Source organism: Mirounga leonina, unplaced genomic scaffold, assembly GCF_011800145.1.
Source record: "Mirounga leonina isolate KUSES-001 unplaced genomic scaffold, KU_Mleo_1.0 Mir_55, whole genome shotgun sequence".
Lineage (NCBI taxonomy): Eukaryota > Metazoa > Chordata > Mammalia > Carnivora > Phocidae > Mirounga > Mirounga leonina.
The window spans coordinates 8,798,348-8,819,502 of NW_023270816.1; the positions used below are offsets into that span (position 1 = coordinate 8,798,348).

The 21,155-nt window shown below is 51.4% G+C and overlaps 1 protein-coding gene across 3 annotated transcripts in view; it reads right to left on the reverse strand.

The window, feature by feature from the left end:
• The window catches only part of LOC118001950 (ribosomal protein S6 kinase alpha-2), a 288,962-nt gene that overhangs the window by 7,410 nt on the left and 260,397 nt on the right, over positions 1 to 21,155 (reverse strand). For all 3 annotated transcript variants that reach the window (XM_034992141.1, XM_034992140.1, XM_034992142.1), the window contains 7 exons: positions 19,509 to 19,639; positions 18,369 to 18,494; positions 9,450 to 9,539; positions 7,456 to 7,614; positions 5,647 to 5,808; positions 3,303 to 3,379; positions 1,210 to 1,327 (listed from right to left, as the gene is read on the reverse strand). In XM_034992141.1, the coding sequence (XP_034848032.1) occupies positions 1,210 to 1,327; positions 3,303 to 3,379; positions 5,647 to 5,808; positions 7,456 to 7,614; positions 9,450 to 9,539; positions 18,369 to 18,494; positions 19,509 to 19,639 (863 nt within the window). The remainder of the gene's footprint in view (positions 1 to 1,209; positions 1,328 to 3,302; positions 3,380 to 5,646; positions 5,809 to 7,455; positions 7,615 to 9,449; positions 9,540 to 18,368; positions 18,495 to 19,508; positions 19,640 to 21,155) is intronic.

Consider the following 21,155-nt stretch of genomic DNA (forward strand, 5'->3'; position numbering starts at 1 on the left):
TCATCTTCTCCATCATCACTTCCACCACCTCCTCCATCATCTTCTCCGTTATCACTTCTACCATCACCTCCACCATCCCCTCTGCCATCTGCTCCACCATCTTCTCTACCATCTCCTCCACCATCCCCTCTGCCATTTCTGTATGAGGTCACACAGTGATGATGATGGCAGTACTAGAATCAGAACCCCGACGGTCTACTCCTCTCCCAGTCATTTTACGGCAACACAGGAAATAGACTGAGGCTGCTTCTTCCGAGTGGTGGTGTTATCATTGACTATTTGATTAGAGAGGAATTGATGATCTCAACTGAAAAAGACTAAGTCTGATGTCTCTTTAAACAAGGTTGGTCACAAAGAGTGAAGCTGCAGGGAAGCCTCAGTGCAAAGAGTTTTAAAGTAACAGAAATACACCTCTGTCCCAGAGTTCTTCTTGATCAGTCTGTGATCATTCAGGGCACTCAGTTTGCAACATCACTAAAACTGTGATAGTTAATTTTATGTGTCACCTTGACACCTCTGTCCCAGAGTTCTTTTTGATCAGTCTGTGATCATTCAGGGCACTCAGTCTACAACATCACTAAAACTGTGATAGTTAATTTTATGTTTCACCTTGGCTAAGCCATGGTCCCCTGTGTTTGGCCAAACACCAGTCTAGATGTTGCTGTGAAAGTCTTATTTAGATGAGATTAACACTGAAATCAGTCAACTTGGACTAAAGCAGATGACCCTCCATGATGTTGGTGGGCCTCATCCAATCAATTGAAGCCTTAAGATAAAAAAGACCAAGGTTTCCCAAGGAAAGGGAAGTCTGCCAGCAGACGGGCTTTGGACTCAAGCTGTAATGCCAACTCTTCCCTGAGTTTGCAGTCTATGGACCTACTCTGTAGATGTTACACTTATTAGCCTCCACAATCTCATGAACTGATTCTTAAAAACAAATCTTTCTTTCTCTGTATCTATGCACATCCTATTGATTCTGTTTCTCTGGAGAACCCTAGTACACCAAGACAGTAGAAAATGTGAAAAGTGCTGTAAGAAGACTTTTGCAAAAAACCCACTTTTTTTTTTAACTGAGAAGCTAAAAAAAAAATCTATGACATAAAATACCTGAGTTATTTATATGAAAGGTATCCTCTAGCTTCCTCACAAATACAATGGTTAATACAGAATCTCCGCACCTGAGAAGCAAGAGCACTGGAAAACACTCACCTTCGCGGCATCGGAGATTGAGTCCCAGTTTCCCCCAGAAAGGGCGTACTTCCCACTGCCAATCCTTGCCAGAATCTCCTCAGGAGTATCATCTGGTCCATTTGCAAATGGGGTAAATCTGTGCAATGAGAGAATGCATGGTATGAGTTCTGATTTTATGACCTACAGTAAAGTCCACAGCTTGCTATTGCCTCTTTTTGTTGTTGTTGCCTTTTTTTTTTTTTTTTTTTAAGTAGGCTCCACACCTAACATGGAGCCCAGTGTGGGGCTTGAACTCACAAACCTGAGAGCAGGAATGGGCAAGATCAAGAGTCAGACGCTTAACCGACTGAGCCACCCAGGCACCCCTGCCTCTTTGTTGTTAAAAAAATAGCTCTTTCTTTGCCATTGCGCTCCAAATTCAGGAGTCATGGGAAAGCGTCACTTATTTCTTAAGCTATGTCCATCTTCCTAAGTTGGTCATTGGTGTAGGTCGATAAGGCAAGTGTAGAAAACTCTAGGACCCAAGCATGAGCATCCCTGGACCCTTCCTGGCTCCCCTGGTGACCGAGTGTTTCAATGGTTGGCCCGGTCATTCAGTTTCCACACTGAGACTGTGGTATAATGGAGGAGAACCTGAGATTTGAAGTCTGATAGACCTATGGTTGGTCTATTACCAACTCTGGTTCTCTGATAAATTAATGTTTTAAGACTTGATTGCACAATGGGGAGAATAAAACACTCACAGGGATCTACATGGACACATATAAGATGCCATCGGCATCTGCCCCACTGTGACTTATTCCATCAGCTCCCAGCATTATCCAGGGCATGTCGATACATGCCTGTTAGAAAAGGAATTGTATGTGATCCTCACGGCACTTCCTTTAGTGGCCAGGTTGGTGATCTGAGGTTTATGTACAGACAACGTGAGTATCAGAAGAATCGCAGGGCAATCCAACAGTGTGATGTCAGGAAGGTCCGGGATGCCTTCCCTGCTACTGTGGTCCTCAAGGCACAGCCCCAGGCTCACACGTCCGCCTCCTTTCACTACAGACGCTGATCACTCACTTATCAGGAGATGCCTCATTAAGGCCACAGAAAAAACAGGCTACTCCCATTCATTCTTACCAGGGCCTTTTGTCCATTTTATTACAGTGAGCAGGTCTGGATGGTCTAGAGCTCTTTTTTCCTTCTGTGCAAATCCTTAATAAATTTAAAAACATAGGTCCTTCTGGGGTTCTTTGGATCCTAGACCTTTAAGGCTGGAAGCCTTGAATACACAGTGTCCTCTTCTCATTCAAAAGTGAGGGAAGTGAGGCCAATAAAGGTCAAGGAGTCCAGGCCAGAAACAGAGCTGGTGAGGGAAACACCTCGGATTGGAAGCAGATGTGCACACAGCAGACCCAACCCTCCTTCTGTAAGGCCGGCTGTCTCATCTGGCGGCCACACAAGTCAGTCACCTGCTTTTACCTGGCTGCCTTTCTTGAGGTGCTCTTTGACCTTGAAGGCTTTAGGGGTGCTTCTTAAGAGGATGTTTTTAAGAGAAGATGTTGCGACCCCTTAAGGGGGCGGCCTGGTGCCAGGAAGAATGTGGACAGATGGTCAGAGGCTTGGGTTTTTTGTTGATGAGCTGAGTTCTGTGCTCCAGTTCCCTAATTCTGGAGATACATTTTAAAGAAAACATATGGCCAACTTTCTTTTTTTTTTTTTTTTTTAAAGATTCTATCTATTTATTTTGACAGAGAGATAGACAGAAGAGCACAAGCAGAGGGAGTGGCAGAGGGAGAGGGAGAAGCAGGCTCTGCACCAAGCAGGGAACCCGATGCGGGACTCGATCCCAGGACCCTGAGATCATGACCTGAGCCGAAGGCAGACGCTTAACCATCTAAGCCACCCAGGTGCCCTATGGCCAACTTTCTTAATCCCTACTCTTTAGTTGTCCTGAAAGGGCTAAGGAGGTGTTTACCCAAGACCTGTGAGTGTGTCCCTGCCCGTGGCACCGGGGCAGGGCTGACCCTGGGCTGAAGAGACAGCCCCTGAGACGTCTGCCTCATGATGTCTCGGGCACACATGCCATCGCATGCTGACTCCTATGGGAGAGTGTGCATTACCCCGCCAGCATGGTGTACAGCAGGGTCCCCAAACTCCAGATGTCACATGCTGCATCGTAGCCTTGCCGCTTCAGGACCTGGAGGGGGAAAGCAAACGACAGATGAGCTCTTGGTGAAGAAAGTTCAAGTTCATAGGGTGTTGTTCTGATGTGGCCATGAGCTGGACAGGTGGGGAACAGGGGGATATCCTTTATTAACGCCAAGCCAACCATGATGCTCTGCAATAGGATTCCCCAAAGACCAGCGCACACATGGGAACCACAGCTCTTGCTAGATACGTGACAGATAGCTTGGAAACACTTATTTTAAGGCAGAACTTTAAAAAAATTATGGCAAAGTATACGTAGCACAAAATTTACCATCTTAATCAATTTTAGGAGCACAGTTCAGTTGTTCAATGATCTCCATCCATCTCTTTCCTCTTGCAAAACTGGAATTGTCCCCATTACACAGCCACTCCCCACGCCCCGCCCCCAGCCCCTGGCTCCCACCCTCCTCCATCCGTCTCTGTGGATTTGGCTGCTTTAGGACCTCATATGAGTGGAATCATACAGTAATTATGCTTTTCTGCCTTGCTTATGATGTGCCCAAGGTTCATCCATGTTGTAATGTGGGACATGATTTCCTTCCTTTTTAAGGCCAATACTCCTTTGTATGAACGCACCACATTTCGTTCATCCATTCAGCTGTTGATGAACACATGGGCTGCTTCCACCGTCCGGCCATTGTGAATAATGCTGGTGTGTACCCGGGTGGGCAAACAGCTGCTCTTGTCTCTGCCTTCAGTGCCCTTGGATATTGGCCTTACTGCATTACTTGGTAATCCTGTGTTTAATTTTCTGAGGAACAGTTAAAACAGAAGAATCTTCATGTGTCCTAGGATTACATACTTCAACAGAGGGCAATCCTCTGATGTAGTTATAGCTGAACAACAGTAAAGAGAGCAGCATAAATACTCATGGATTACTGTACATTACTGGATTTAGCATTGATCTGGAGTCAGGAGAGCTGGGTTCAACTTTCTTAGACACAAGGGCAAGGATGCCACCTTTCCGTCATCGTATCACTGATGCTGTGTTGGGCCAGCGGCGTGGTTGTTTAAGCCCGTGCGTCACTAGCTGAGTGACCTTCAAAAGTCACTTGAACACACTGAATCTGTTTTTGTTTTTTAATCCATTCAGTGTGGCCAGTAGTATCTACCCTGTGTACCTCATATGGCATATGAAGATAAGAGTAAAAACTATTGGTAAAAGGGCTTTGTAAATGGTAAAGTAATATACCAATTTAAGATATTCTATAATCGCTAAAATCAATACTATCAATATTAATATTGATCAAGTAAGGCAACAAAGAGGCTTATAAGCAGATTATGTTACAGGGGGCTACAGATAGCATCTGGGTAACCTGAAAGTGGCTTCGCAGCCCACCTCTGGGGGCCCCATGCCCATCCATATCCCGGTTCAGCACCCTGCTGCCTTCCTCGCGACCGATGGTGGGGGCCACCTCTCAGTTCGAAGACCCACTACTGGTGCCCGGGGACCTCCTTTTTTTCTCTTCTCTTCTCTTCTCTTCTCTTCTCTTCTCTTCTCTTCTCTTCTCTTCTCTTCTCTTCTCTTCTCTTCTCTTCTCTCCTCTCCTCTCCTCTCCTCTCCTCTCTTCTTTCTTTCTTTCTTTCTTTCTTTCGTAGACTCCATGCCGAGCATGGAGCCCAATGTAGGGCTCGAACTCACGACCCTCAGCTCAAGATCTGAGCTGAGATCAGGAGTCGGACACCTTTCTCTTCGGACTTGCTGTGCGCTTCATTGCAACCCTGGTCCAGTTTCAGCAATAGCCAGAAGGATCCGCACAGAATCCAACATCTGTTCTGCTTCCTGACCCCTCATCCCACCAGCCACGAGTCAGTTCTGCTCTAGTGGCCTCTCAGGTTTTGTTGATACTTAAAGCAAGAAACTGGGTCTGCCTCATAAACACATCAGTGACTTCAGAGCCTAATGAAACCATCCCCAGGGAGCCTGAGAAGGGCCAGATGTGCAAGATGGTGCTGCCGAAATTCTCCAAGGCTCTGGATGCGGCTGAGAGCCCTCCCGTGCAGAACACTACGGGCCCTCATATTAAATCCCACAGCGCACACGGAGCTGATCCAAATGGTCTATTGCATGGTAACAATTTTACATAAAAACATCACCATTAACAATTTTACAAATAGGAGAATGATAAAATAACTGTGTTTGAGCAAGGTCAGTGGCTGGTTCTTTTTTGACTCATTTCTCCTCTCTGACATGACTGCTCAACTAAATCAAGATGACTCTGATGTACCAAACGATCCACAGCTTGGAGCTCTTACCTCCGGGGCAACGAAATTTGCCGTGTAGCAGGGTGTCATCAATAGCCCGTTCTCAGCTCGAAGCTGCTTGGCAAACCCAAAGTCACAGATTCGGATGGATTCAGGGTTTCCAGACTCGTCCATATACAGTATATTACTCGGCTTCAGGTCTCGATGCACCACCTGGAAAGGCAGTGGGCGAGGTTGAAGCAGGAAGGGGAAGGGGGAAGCATTCAGAATATAAGGGGTTTTTTGGGATTGTGACCCTGAGCAGGTCCTGCAGCTGGAAGCCGGTCCGCTGGGACGCTATGTTCTTTAGGGCGGGTCTTCCTTCCTCTCTTGCTCTTGTATTGACACTCAAGTAAATAAGAAGCCACCCCAAACGAGAGAATTATATACAAGGAAATGTCGCTCTGAACTCAGGTGACGTGCACAGAAAGATTTCTACAGGTAGATGTTTACTGGGCGCCCAGAACGCTCCAGCGCTGTCAGGGGCTCACTAGAGAGCGAGGCAGACATGCAGCCTTTGTCATGGGGCAGGTGACTCCTGGGCAGCGATCAAGCGACCGACAGGAGCCCTACCTGCACCTGTGGCGGGGGAGGCGCAGGGCGCTCCGAGCACGAGGATGGGGGCGGCGAAAGCCATCCTGACATCTCAAAGCAAAGCAGCTCCCTGGGGGCACACAGCGATTTCGTCTGACAGGGACAGAGGCTGATCGGGAGCACACGTGGGTGCCCTCACACAGCCTGGCACCTGCTGTGCTGTTAAAACACAGGGGAGGAAGATGGAGGGAAGCTGAAGGGACACACACGGGCAGAGGCTCCAAGGGCAGGGGAGCGGGAGGGTTTGGGGCCAGGCCTATCACCTCCCTCATTAAATAGAAGCCAATCTGGAAAAACCATCATCCCACGGGTTTCCTCTAGAGTTCGTTCTGGGAAAACGCTTTGCGCTCCCAGACCACCGGGTGACCACAGAAAGGCCTGTGGTGTGGTCCTGGAGGAACATCCTCCAGTTCGGAGGTGGCTGCATTTTATTTTATTTTATTTTATTTTATTTTATTTTAATTTTTATTTTTTTTAAAGATTTTATTTATTTATTTGATAGAGACACAGTGAGAGAGGGAACACAAGCAGGGGGAGTGGGAGAGGGAGAAGCAGGCTTCCCGCTGAGCAGGGAGCCCGACACCGGGCTCGATCCCAGGACCCCAGTGGAAGGAGGACGCTTAACGACTGGGCCACCTAGGCGCCCCAGTGGCTGCATTTTAAATGCTCATGACCACAGGGCAGGGCGGGCCACAGAAGCGCTGTCTGCTTCGCGGGAGGTGCCGGGCGATGGTCTGGAAGCAGACAGCCAGCCAGGAACCCCAGCTCTCCACTCACTCGTGTGCAACCAGCCCTGGGCAAGATGCCTAACCCCCCTCTGCTCTAATCTCCCGGTCTGTGAGCGGGTGTAATCGGAACTCAGGGCTGCATGAGCGAAGGGCACAGAGCAGCGCCTGGAACCCGGTGAGGGCCTTGGCCAAGCGAGCTCTCACTGTCTCTGTCCACTGCAGGATTCCTTTGTGTTGGCTAAGGATTCAGTTGTAAATAGAGCAACATGTCCCTTTATCCAGCCCAAATACTTTTTCTCTATAACTGGTCCAGGTAAACTTAATTTCCCTACTAGCTACGGGGCACAGTGTGTGTGCAATGATCTCAGACACGGAAGGGGCGGCGGTGACACAGAAGGAAGCCAGGACAACGGGGGTCCCCAGCTCTGGAGCCAGGGAACTCTCTCCCGGTCCGGTCTCTCCTGTTTTTGTGTTGGCCGTGCGGCCGCAGGCTGCTTACCCCCTGGGAGTGGAGGTAGTCCATGGTCTTGGTGATGGTGCACAGCACATCACTGGCCTCCCGCTCTGAGAAGTAACGCTGCCGGAGGATGCGGTCCAGGAGCTCTCCGCCGCGCATCAGCTCCATCACCAGATACACGAACTTCCCGTCGTCGTAGACCTGGGAGGCGGAGAACGGAGCATGCGGTCACCCTGGCGGCCTCCACACCGCCCTGCCCGCACAGGCCGGCCTGCCATGGGGGAGAAGGGCAGCCCCGGAGGCAGCCCCGGCCAGCGCAGAGGCTGGGGGCTCAGTGCTCTCCCGGGTGTGAAAACAAGGCTCCGGGTGAAAGTGAGTGAATGGCCATTCCAGTCATACCCGACGTGGTGCTTAGGGAAAACCAGCTTTAGTCATCTGCTGCAAAGCAGGGAATGAGTCAGCGAGGCCAGGAGCTTGCAAGATGAGACTTTAGCTGACATGACTTGTCCTGATCTGGGCCCCCACCCCCCTCTGCCATGGAGAACTTCGGAGGTGGAGCTGGGCTGTGGGCCCAGAGCCGAGCTCCTCAGACTTCAGTGTGCACAGCCCCAGGGGGTCTCGTTAGCAGGCAGGGTCCGGGCCAGCAGGCCTGGGTCATGTCCAGCCGGCCCCAGCGGCCCTCCCCCCCCCTCCACCGTGGACGAGCCTCAGAGCTGCCAGACTCCAGAGCCCGGCAGGGAGGGGAGGCAGAGGGAGACAGAATCTGCCATTTGCAACAGTGCTCTTATCTCAGGAAAGCAATGGCAAAAGAGAGTTTTGTCACACCACCTTCACTCTCATGAGCTTAAACAACAGCCCCACACCCCCCTGCTCTGGCTCTTTCCATGACATGCTCGTGTGGGCCGCAATCTCCCTGCACACCGGTGCCCAGGCATTCGGAGGACCTCGTGGAAACGGGGCCGAGCATCTAAACACGAGTAATTTTTAGCTTACGAATCAGTGAGTTTCCAGAACAATTCACTAAAATAATTTGCCTGACTCTGAGCTCAATGCAAGATGTAAAGTTGATTTTGGTGTATTTATTTCCAGTTTATGCCTCAAAAAAAAAAGCTCTACTTTTGAGAATGGACATACGATGGCATCTTTGGCTCAGAATCACTCACCCCAACATAATGAAAGTGGTTTGAAAAGCTTAGAAGTTTTCAAATGAGCTGACTTCTGCTTGTGCATCTTAACACATGAATAAACACCAAAACGGCCGGAGGACCGGGCTGCACCACGGAGGTGCCTGGGATCCACGGGGAGAAAGCCGGTTCACTTCACGGGTTAACACAGGGATTCACTTCACACTTTGCTCCGAGGTGAACTGGCATTTTGCAGTCCCCTTGCTCTAGGAATTGACGGGGCCCAGCGGGAAGTCGAGGCGGCCCCCAAATCTTGAGGGTTTGGGTTCACGACACTGGAATCATTCTGGAGTGTGAGCATGAAGGTGGCGAGGAGACAGCTCTGTGTCCCCTCTGGCCCCCGACACCACAGCCCTGGGCGCTGTGCGGGGCTTTGAGGGGCTGGACCCCTGCCCCCTTCCCTGTCCTGTGCTGGGGACCACTCATTGCCCAGCAGAGGCAGAGCAAGCTGGGAGGAGCCCCACGGCCAGAGCTTGGTCTGGGGTCTCCGAGCCGCCCCAGCCCCGTCTCAGCCACGCAGGACTCTCCGTTCCTGCTGTGTTTAGGAATGGCACCGAGCAATAACACATCTGGATGAGAATTTGCACCAGCTTCTTTCCCTCCTTTATAGTCCACGTTACGTGATTTGGGAGTGTGGTGGCGGGGAGGGGGCTGCTGTCAGAGGGACGGGAACTCAGGCAGCCGCCGGGTGATTTTAAGGGGCACGCGGTGGGGGCCGGCTCTGGCACACCCTCCCGGGGGTGGCAACAGTGACCCGTGAAGAGAGCCGGTACCAAACCAACGCCGGCTTCGGTGCCAGGTGAGGAAACGGGAGCACAGGGAACACGAACAGTGCTGCACGAACCCACTTACGTCTTTGAGGCTGATGATGTTCGGGTGCTGCCCGTACCTCAGGAGAATCTCGATCTCTTCTGAGGGGTCTCTCTTACTCTTATCGATGATCTGGAACAAGCAGAGCATGTGACATGAGGCTCTGGGATGGCATCAGCAGGCTCGGACCCTTTCTGTCTCCTCCCCCCTCCTCCCCTGCAGCTCACGCTCAACCGGGATAAGTGACAGTTGCCTAGAAGTTCAAGGCAATCCTCTTTCCCAACTAGCCTAAGAGTGACATTTACAAAAAGGAGGCACAAGGGGCGCCTGGGTGGCTCAGTCGTTAAGCGTCTGCCTTCGGCTCAGGTCGTGATCCCGGGATCCTGGGATCGAGCCCCGCATCGGGCTCCCTGCTCGGCGGGAGCCTGCTTCTCCCTCTCCCACTCCCCCTGCTTGTGTTCCCTCTCTCGCTGTCTCTCTCTCGCTGTCAAATAAATAAATAAAATCTTAAAAAAAGAAAGCCGGCACAAGCCTCAGACACGAATGTTAAGATATTACAGGGTTGGATAGAGAAGGGTGGGCTTGGGGGGCTCACACGGGCACCACCAAATAGCAGCAGGTGCTTTCAATCACCGTGGCAGGCTCTGAGTGGGTGGCCCATGCTCTTCGCTCTGCCCAAAATGAGCCTCGAGCGGCTCTCTGCACATCTCTTGCTTTACCCGGCAGCAAAACACACCAGCCGCCACGTGGGACCGAGGGCCTGGTCCTCCCCAGGAGATGCCGGGGCCGGCGTGCATGCTGAGTCGGCCACCGTGGCTTAGACACGAACCTTCCTTCCCCTCCGCCACCCAGCGTCTGCATTCCATGTCTTAGGATAACAGATAAAATCCTTCCACCCATGAAACCAGATGGCTTCCAAAGACAGGACAAGGTGCTGTGAATAGAAGCCTGCTTGGAACAGGGAAGCCTCTGTTGGCCGATGATGGCTGACATCTCTGCAAGTGCTTTACTTATGCCCTTGCTCCCACCCCTCTGGGGTGGAACCGGTGGGGGTGGGGGACGCCATCCAAGTGAATCCCAAGCACATGCGTTAGAAACGACACTCAAAATGGAAGAATCCCTCATACTGTTCTTGCACATTAGTTTCACCTAATTTTAAAATATTTGCTCTTTGGAGAATGTGCCGTGATTTGACTATCAGAGTAGGAGGGAGATTTGCTTTTACCTTCTCTCACATCAGACTCTAAGCAGAGCTTCGCGTGAGACTTGATCTCTTTCGTTTAGATGAGCGGAGTGCTTGGCAGCATCTGACCCACTGTTAGAACGCTGCCCCTGGATGCCCCTTGTCTCTCCCCTTCGCTGTCAGGATAGATCACCCCAGTGCCCACGCTCCGCTCTCCATCTCAGCTTTAAAGGCCGCAGCCGAGTTCCGATGACCCTGGCACCCCAGGACTGCAAGCCCAGTGGCAAGCGCTGTTAAACAAGCACAAAGTGAAGCTCCCTTTCTTGACACATTTTTCTCCTCTTGCTACATTTTACTCCACTAACGTTCTAGCGTGGACGCCAGGATTGCTTCTATTATTGAAGGAAGCGAGCAGATAATGCAGCGTTCAGAGGGAGGGGCTCTCTGAAGCCTTCTCCAGAAGCGTGGGGGTTCGTAAAGCACTGCCTGGACTGCAAGCTGGCCAGTGGGGTTCAAGACCCCTTCTGCTCCAACGGCGCATGGGCTCATTCAGTCTCTCGGGACTGTGACCTTGTCTTTGGAATTTGAGAAGGTTAAAATGCATTAGTGGATTTTTAAAAAAATTAGTGGTAGATTCATTTTTTTTGAATAAAATTTCATGATCAAAACGATGTATTCTCAGCATAAATCTGTTTTATCACCCTCACCGTGGAGCTGGAAGCAGGAAGCCTCTTCTCTCCTGCCGGTGGCCCCGGGGGCAGTTACAGGACCGGATGGGGCAACTGCACAGAAGGTGCACCTGACAGGAGCTGGGGGCTCTTCCTTCCTCCTGTGGGGTCTCCCTGTGGCGGGGCTGACCCGAAGCCAGAGGACAAGGCTGGGCGCTGGAGGTGGGGAGGCGGGGAGGCGGGTGTGCAGGGGAGAGGGGGCACCCAGCCCGGGAGGGCAGTCCTAGAACCGGGGAGGTACAGCTCCCACAGGCACCCTGCTGGCTTCCCACCAGCCCCCTGAGCTGGGCAGGGCTGACCTGGGGTCACACAGCTGCACGTTCTGTTCAGACTCAGGGTTTGTTTGGTCCTGTTGTCAGCAAGCGCCGGCTGCTTTTATCCACAAATCTTTTTCTGAAATTATTATTATTATTTTTTAAGGTGAGGAAGAAGAGTCTTGACAGAGACGCTGAGCCGTGAGGCAGGCTTACTGGTCCCTGAGCCCAGGCTGCAGTCTGAGCAGGGGGGATGGCAGGGCCCAGAGAGAGGTTCTGAGCATTTGTCTAGAAACGTCAAGGAATGAATTTCTTCTCTGTGGGATCAGTTTCCTGGGATTGCCATTGTTAGACTTGCTTCTAGTTCAAGAAAGCACTGGTGGATCAAGTTCCTTATTTTGAGAATAATACTGAGTTATAGTCTCAGGGAAGGAATTCTCAGTCATCGTGTTGATGAGCAAGGCCTGCTCTCCTCCGTGCTGGTGCTCAGATAATCTCATGGAACCACAAAGAAGGGGTGGGGAGGAACGGTCTCTGTGGTTCTCATCTCCCAGCAGCCGCAGAGAGCGGGCAGGACGCTGCCCGGGGTCAGTCCCCCACCACGGCCAGTAAACGAGCCTTCCACCGTGTTGCTCTTCAACAAGCTGTACATTTACGGGGCTAAGTCAGCACCCCCGGGGACGCAATGGATGGCAGACGAGGACTCTCTCTGCTGGTGAAGCATATGGGGACGGAAGTATCAGGAACACTTCTCTTTTCTTCCTTTTAGTCAATCACTCAATCAATCAATTAATGTAAGCTCTACACCCAACATGGGGCTTGAACTCACCACCCTGAGATCAATGCCGCTTATGTGCATTTTTATTCCTGGCTGCTGGAGATGGGAAGGGGCAGGAAGAGGCGTCAAGATACGAGGCCTCACTGTCGTCAGCATGCTTTTCCTCTTCCTCTTCCGTCTCTGCACAACTCCACCTTCCTCTTCCCCGGCTCTCCCCGGGTGCTCCCCTCCTGGGACACAGAGTACCGTGGGGAAATGGGCTTTGCGGTGATCCAGAGGAGGGGCTCACGGGCTTGCTGCATGTCCCCGGAGGCAGGAAATTTCCACGAGCTTGCTCCCAGGATCAATGCCATATGTGAACAAGGGTAGTCAAGCATGCGATCCTTCATAAGATTTCATAGACAACTTCTCTCTTACAATTAATTTAAACAAATGACACAGCGAGAGGACTGAGTTTTCCTGCTGGAAAAAATTAAAATTTCCATGCCGATCAGTTTTCCTTCTAAAAATAAGCTCTATTCATGTCAAACATTGGTCTCAATCCTGCTGCATTTTTGGATTTCAACTTACATACACATGAGAACATGAGCACAGGAGCGCTAATGCTCTTGCAACTGTCTGTCGTGAACACAAAACAGGCTCCGTGTCAGGACAGCCTACCCATCTCCTGGCAGATGTGCGTCGACCCCACCTCCTCCCTAGAATCAAGGACCGGGAGACATACACTCGCGTAACTTTAAGGATCTTGCTTCACTTTCACCTGAGTTTTCTGCTAAAACAAACTACAGTACTTATAATAATAGAACAAAACTACGCTACTGAAGAGAAGTCGTGATTGTTAGGTGGAGTCAACCCCAACCCAAAGGCAGGGGGTCGAGAGCTGGGAGCAGAATAGCAGGGGACACACAAAAAAAGGAGCCCAGATCCAGTGTCTTGGGCACCTCCACTTTCTCCAGTAACACTTCACTGTAACGTTTAGGGAGCCTAGATTGCCATCAAAACCACACATTTTCCTTGCAGATCCCATGACTTGGGCTTTAAATTTACTACTGCCCAGCCGCATCCACTCTGCACGGCTGTCTCAGTCTTTCAAGATCTGTAGGTTGCAGAATGCATGGGAGTGAGCTGGAGTGAAGCCTTAGGGCTCCACCCCTTGGAAGTGAGAGGCAGCGTCCCGGGGAGGTCAAGGGCATGCACACTTGGACGTTCGGTGATTCTCCCACTTACAGGCTGGGTGTCCTTGTGTGTGTTGTTGACCTGTCGGTCTCTGTGCCCTCGAGGGGATGGTGAAAGTAATTACATCATGGTGTCATGAAGGTCAACGGACCTAACATGCAGAGCATTTTGCGTGGGGCAAGTTTGGCACCCAGTGAGGGCTGTTTGCTGTTATCATCATCGTCGTCGTTATAACAGGATGATAGAATTTACGGTAAGTCTGAATTCTATCTAATACCTGCTGCTCCTGGTCTCATGAACTTCAGGTGTTGCATCATTTGCTTCTTAGAAATTACTGATGTTTGTGTTTCGAAACCAAGGATCAAGGTGGCAAAAGCAGTACCTTGGGTGTGCATGTGAGTTCTGCGGCCTGCGATCAGCACACACCCGAGTCATCCGCAGACACTGTCCAGAACTCTCTCAAGGCGCACCTACGTAGGCTTCTGAGAGGTTGAGACATTTATTGACACAAGGCAGCTTTTCCATAGTGAATGAGCTCTGATATGTTCCTACGCACTTGCCCATCAGCACAATGCCAGGAGTCCTTTTTATACAAACTGGCTTCCTGGGCTGTCCACAATGCGTGCCTGATCGTGTTGAGCCACAAAGACTCCAAAACAAAATAGAGACCAACAACCCTCTTAACGCAATTCATGTAAAGTGAGTACAGCACCTTTGATGGAGAGAATACTAATGATTTTTTCTATTCAAATAAACCTTTCCCCTTCAAGCGCTGCTCAATCCTACTTCCCTTCTGCACGTCGTAAATGATTCCGTGTTAACCTTATTTTAAACGGAAGATGCACTCAGGCCTGGCCATCTGTGCGGTTCTATGTCACGTTATTTCAAAGTCCTGCACAATTTCATCTCCTCTCCTCGCCTTCCGGGACTGGCTATGAAAGCAAAGGTGAACTTGAGTTGTGCATTGGAGTGTTGAGCGGTTTTGTCCCTCGGAAGCAGCTCCGCGTGCTAAGAAAGTAGGGCACATCTGTTCAACTGTCACGTGCCTGACAGAGGGGAGAGAAGAGAGGACGTCACGGTTTTCCCATCCACTCTCTCAGCATTAGGTGGGCACACTGGTGGGACATCCTACGCTGAGTCAGCCCAAGGTGGTGCCTGCCAGAAGGATGGGGGGCAGCACCTGCCTCACTGCCTGAGGCCAGGCTCTCCCGGGCGAAGATGCTGGGCAATCCAGCCTTGTTTGCCTTGGCTGGGAGGGAAGGATCAAGCCTAGGGATTCAGACTCTGCACCAACACTTACTGAGTCCCTGCTGTGTGTGCATACTAAGCTAAAGACTTTGTCACGTGGTAGCTAGACGTGGCCTCACTAATTTTAAGAGCTGCACAGAAAAACGCAGCTGAGAATAAATGCAAAACCAACAATCTTGTTGACTGGGAATATACTTGGGTGGAGAGGTTTACATGTGGCCTTAAATGTCATTAATGTGATGACAGAGTATATAATTATGGCAAAATTAGGGGCCCATAAGACAGAGAAATAAGCTTAAAGCAAAACACAGTGATATTTCCAAGACGTGAGATCTAATATGTCCCACATGTGCTCTGAGGCTGTGGGCCTGGTCCGCGCGGGGCTGCGGGCGGCCCCCGCCCTTCTCTGGGAAGGCCGTGCCCCGGCAGTCCGGGCTTCGTCCGCCAGAGGGCCTGCCCTGCCCCTGAGTAGAGCGCAGGAGGCACTAGGCCCCGTCAGAGCGTCATCCTGCTAAGCATAAGCAGAGCTTAACAGGGAAGGCACACACCACCCTCACCTCCCAGATGTCAGTCCGCTGGAATTTCTGCATGAGATATCCGCCCCCCAGCCCCACCCCTAAAGGATGCTTTAGACTGAGGTTCTCAACCTCAGCACTGCCGACGTTATGGGCTGGGTAGTCCTGTGTCCAGGACCGCGGGAGGAGCCGGCCCGTGCAGGACACTCTGCAGCATCCCTGGCCTGCGTCCACGAGGCCCACCCCAGCTGTGAAAAACAGGGTGTCTCAGACATCGCCAGTGCCCCTGGGGGAGGTAGAACCAGCCCGCCACCCCCCATTATGACTGCCCCAGGCGGAAGCCGCATCCTGTTGTTTATCAAAGTCGCTGCTTACATTTTTCTGCTCATTACTCAGTGGGGAGGTTTCTGAATCACCCATGCAGTGGGGTGAGGAGGCCCCAGTTGGCTCTGACTGGACCGTTTCTCAACACGAAACAGACCGCCTTTTCCGTGCACACGAGAATTTGGACGGCTGGGCCGGCCAGTTCCTGGCGTGCTAGCCGGGATGCGGGGGCTCAGTTCAGCGGCAGGGGCTCAATAGGGCGTCTGCTGGCCTGAGGTCCGGCTCACACGCCAAGTCATTAACTGCCACGCTCTCAGGGCTCGGCTGTTAAAAGACGTTCTTAGTTTTTCTAGTTCTTCCACCCCTAAGTGGGGAAACTGCTACTCATCCACCAGTCAGCTGACACAGACAGAGGCCAAAGAATATTTCCCTTATGTTCTACCTGGGAAATGCTGAAGACGAGACAGAGGAGTGATCGGTAGGATGTTACCACATTTTGGTAACACAGGGGCCCATCCTGAATATGGAGCTCTTTGCCTTGAAACTCCGGCCAGTTCTTTTGCCTTTGAAGGAAATCCGAACCAGGACCCAGGACCTGACTACTGTCCCTGCAACATGCAGCTTACACGGGCTGGCCCAGCTCTGGGTCCCGGGGGCTGTGCAGCGAAGGGCCACAGCTGCCCCCTGCCCCCCGCGCTGGGTGAATTTACACACCCTCCAGACAATGAATTAGGACCCACTGTGGTCTCAGTGAGGATGGGGCAAATCCTGCAAGGTCCACCAGCTCACTTTGTCCAGGGAACTTCAAGGCTTGGAAAAAAAGAAGAGGAAGACCCTGTTTCTTTCTGCTGCACCGAGCTGCGGCCATGAGTCTGGCTCCTGGGCCCTGGGCTGAGATGCCCCAGAAGCCCCCAGCCCAGCGTGGCCCCAGCGGGAGGTGCAGGGACCGAGGGAAAGCCATGGAACAAAGCCGGATTCAAATCGTGTTTTTATAAGAGGGCTGGCCATGGGGACAGCACCGGGAGACACACGACTGCCTCTGTCAGTGGGAGATTTATTTTCGGAGGCACAAAACGCAGCTGACCGGCCTCACAGAGGCAGGCTGTTTTCGAGAAGGGCATCGTGGTCACTGAGCCAGCCGAACAATAGACGCGTTTCTTCGTGCTCACTGGAAGCAGCGATTGTTTCTAGGATTGCTGCTGGACACCCGATACACGGCTGAAGGAATTCTCTGAGAAAGGACGCAGGCAGAAAAAATTCTCCGAAGCCCACGCATGCGTGCCCTGCGCTCTGGGGCCCGCGTGCAATCCTCTTGTCCAGGGGGCAGAGTGCAGGTGCACACCCCGCGTCGGGCGCACCTGCCCTCCAGCGCGGCATCCGCATGGCACACGGGGGCGTCCTCTTAACACTCCCAGGGAGGAGGAAACACGAAAGTCCTCATCAACCCAAGTCTTAGAAACGCATGGAGCCCCACACGCCCCTTCTGCAGCGGTCCCTGCCAGCGACACCACCTGTGTTCCGGGGCCCGGGCCGCACCTGCTGTTGGACCCCGGGGCCAGACAGCGGCGCTTGTGTCCCTGGACCCGCCGTTCCGGGAAGCGTACCGCACCCCTTCCTTCGGCTCCGGGTACGGTGCTGCAGAGTCTGGGCAGGCCGCGCGCCGAGAGTCTGTGCAACTCTGTATTTCAAACATTCTTTCTCGCTTGAGACTTCAGGATACATTTGTCAACAAGCCATCAATTTGCAACCCAAACTAGACCACAGGGCCTAGTTTTTTTGGGCTGGTGTCTTCTTTTGACAGAGCTGAACATTTTCTCAGTGCAAGCAGCATGGGGCATGGGTGACCCGCGAAGGAACGGGGTCATCCCCCACAGGCATCACTTCGAATAATTTCTTCCCAGCTTAGGAAAATCACGATGGAAGGAAGCGCTCCTTTTACGCTGCTGCTGGACAGTTCCACACTTCCCCGGATGTTCCGTGCCGGGCAGGTGCGGTGCCAGGCGGCACAGACATGTCTGGGTCTGGCCGCGCTGACGCCCGGCTTCTCCAGCGTCCCGAGGTCAGTTCGGCGGGGAAGTGGTGGAGTTAGAGCATCTCTGGCTGTCTTGTGGAGAGAATGCACAGTTTATGCTTTTTACATACATCAGGTTATGCTTTTGGCCGGCAGCTTCAGATTTAGTCCACATTTCACCAACAAGAAAATTCAAGAAACTGGTGTTTGGGATTTCCAGATCAAATATCAAACCTAGCAACAATTACAGAAGCTAAAGGTATTATGTAGAGATTGGATTCTAGATAATTCTAGATAATTCTTACCGTTGACTTTTCTTGATGGTTTCGAGTAAAACTACCAGCGCTCTGATTAAGTTTACACAGGTATTACCAGTTTATGCCTCTATTCATTTCTTTGATTTAATTCTCGGTGACGGTAGCTTCTTCCTCTCCCCACCCCCCCGGCCCGCTCAAACAACACTGTGCCTGTCCCCCAGCTGTATTTTCCAGAACACTGAGCACCCAAACTTTTATTTCAGGGCATATACTGTACATAAAGTTACTAAAGGTGGTCAGTACTTATGTGTACTCAAAATATTCATGATCTGCAAAATACTTGTTGAACGGGTGACCCGGCGTCAAAGCAAACTGAACTCCGTCGTATTAGAGCTTGTGGGACGGCGCACGGGGAGAAGGCCGGCCGGCTCAGCCAGGCCCGCCGGGTCAGGGCACGAGGAGCCCGCCCGCACGGGCGTGGTCTTACCTTCACGGCATACTCTGCCTCAGTAGCTTTATGCACACATCGCTTGCACACGGAGTAGGAGCCCACCCCGATGTCCTCCTTGATCTCATAGCCATCGGCGAAGTGTATGTTGTTCCCGTGTAACTGCTGTGGACAGAGACCGGGGCAGAGACGGCTGTCAGAGCTCACTCGGACAAAGGCACCACAGGCACACAGGACGTGGGCAGCAAGGGAGGTCCCGGACGGTGCCCTTGAGGTCGCCGAGGTCAGGAGATGATGGATCATGAAGGTCATGCTGCTGGTCGGCAAGGATTCCAGATCTAAATCCTAACTTTGGGGGGATGAGCTTAATTTTTAGACCATGCTACACAGAGTCTGAGCAACTGGAGGGGGGAGGGCAGAAGGCCCCGCAGATAGGGGGTGTGTGGTTCGGATGCTTGAGGCCAGAGCGGCGTCTGGTGTCCGCATCTAACTGGAACTCACACCCCGTGACGTCCCAGCCACAGCCCCATCTGCCCGCATGCACGGGCCTCCACCCTATGCACTGAGAGCACAGATAGAAAGCCCCCAGTCATATACCGTATAGTATACGGTATACACCGTCACACCAAGTGTCCCTGTTAGACACACTGTGGGTTCCCAAAAGGCCCAGGAGAAAGAAATACGGAAATCTAATGCCACCTCATTTCCCCTGACTTTGTCCTTAGAATGTAACCACAATTCCTTCTTAGAATTCTCTGCATCTGGTTACACTCATCAGGTGGACAACTCCTAAAAATGTCATCTGAATTGATTTCCCAAACAATATACTTCACAACAGAGAAATGGCACCTATAAACCAAACTACTCTCTTGGGCTACTGACTCGATCCACCCAGTGAGGACGCCCCTGTCTGACCCCTGTGGGGGCTCCAGCCACAGACACACCCCAGGGATATTCTGGGCAGAACTCTTCCCTTCGTGAGGATGAATGTGGAGCAGGGGTGAGAGGCACGGCTCAGATCACCACGAGACTCAGTAACGCCCAGGAGGCTGGGAACAGAGTTGGTGCCCCCTGCATCAGCACCCCAGGACCCAGGCTGCTCTCAGTCCACGTGTGACAAGGTGCTCGCGCCTCCCCGGGCACACCTGCGGGGCGAGCAGCCTGGCGGTACGGGATTACCTGCACGATGGGGTGAACCGTGGCTTTGTGCAGGTCTTGCTGCAAGGGCTCCTGGGCCAGACTTGAGGCCACAAAACTGAACCCTCTGAACAGATGATGCGCGTTGGCACTGGGGGGGACGCCAGGTGAGTCTGCAGGTAACAACGAGACGATTAACTCAACCTTCCAGGAGGGGCTTCCTCCTTGGAATTCTCCAATCACTTTTGCTTAATTTATGACACCATGCAGTTTGCTTTTGTGCTGGGTAGTAACTGAAGTGCTAAGGACACAGAAAAATCATTCTCTCTACATTTATATATTAACAAAGGTAGAATTTTCTAAGCACACGAGCTCAGTGCATGGTTCTGTTAAAGGGTAGTTATAGCAAGGGGATTCTGAAACAGTGGATAATCCATATCCTATATGTGAGATTTCTGGATGCAGAGTGGGAATGCCTTGCGGTGGGTTATGGTCTTTTTTTTTTTTTTTTTTTTTAAACTTAAGCCAACACTAAAGCTGGTTTCTATCCCCTGGACACGCACAAATCAGCTGCCCACTGGAGCGCGCTGACTGGTGAGAGGTGCCCGTCCAAGATTTAAAAACCCCTCAAACATACTAGTCAGACACTAGTCATGGGATCATCAAAGTTTTAAATTTTCTTTTATCCAACTCATGTGTCTGCTTTTTAAGTACTGTGCCGAAAATCAGCATCTCCCAGATGATTCTCAAGCATGTTAAATTCTATTTATGCCACCTATCTTTTCAGATTCTAAAAACTACCCAGCGGAGACTTCTGGGTTTTAATTAAGCTTCTCTAGTCTAGCACGGTGGAGATTTATTTCCCAGCACCCACAGCCTAACTCAAAGGGAACAAAGTAGATTCTTTCTTCCAAGTTTCTTCACATAGTGCTTTGTATTTGACCATCTATTTGTTTCACGATTATCCTTAAAAATCATAGGAAATTTCAGATTCAAAAGTAGTAAGAACCCCCATAGACAGGAGATTTCTTCCCCCCCCTTTTTTTTCACATAACACCATTATATAACATACTCTACTGTACGGACTGGACTGACCGTGGTCCCCCAAAATTTGTAGTTTAAAGCTCTAGCTCTCCATGTGACTGTCTTTGGAGATGGGGTCTTTCGGGAAGTCGTGAAGGTTAAATGAGGTCATGAGACCTGATCCAATGGTGTTGGTGTCCATATAAGAAGAGGGTGAGACAGCAGGGATCTCGCTCTTCCTCCTCAAGCACGGAATAAGACCGTGGGAAGCCGTGTGCCAGCCAGGAAGAGAGCCCTCACCAGGAACTGAAATAATACCTGTTGATTGAGGTGCCCAGGCTGGTCGTTTGTCATGGCAGCCTAAGCAGACCAAGACAATTCCCATACCGCCAAAAAATTAATATTAACTCATCAGTGTCACAAAATGGTAACTTTTAGAGGGAGCTGGCCAGTCCTGAGTCTGATAGACCTCGAGAGTGACTGTCGATCTTCATGAAAGTACGTGTCATCAGCTGTGCTGACTTCCAGTAGCTGAGAGAGCATTTCCGACAGGTGTTTGCCATTTGCACGAATAAGCTCTATAGTTCACACTGCCCCAGACACCGCCCGCAGCCCGCCTCTTCCCCCAGACCCTCTAACTACGGGAGAGACTTCCCCCAGACCCTC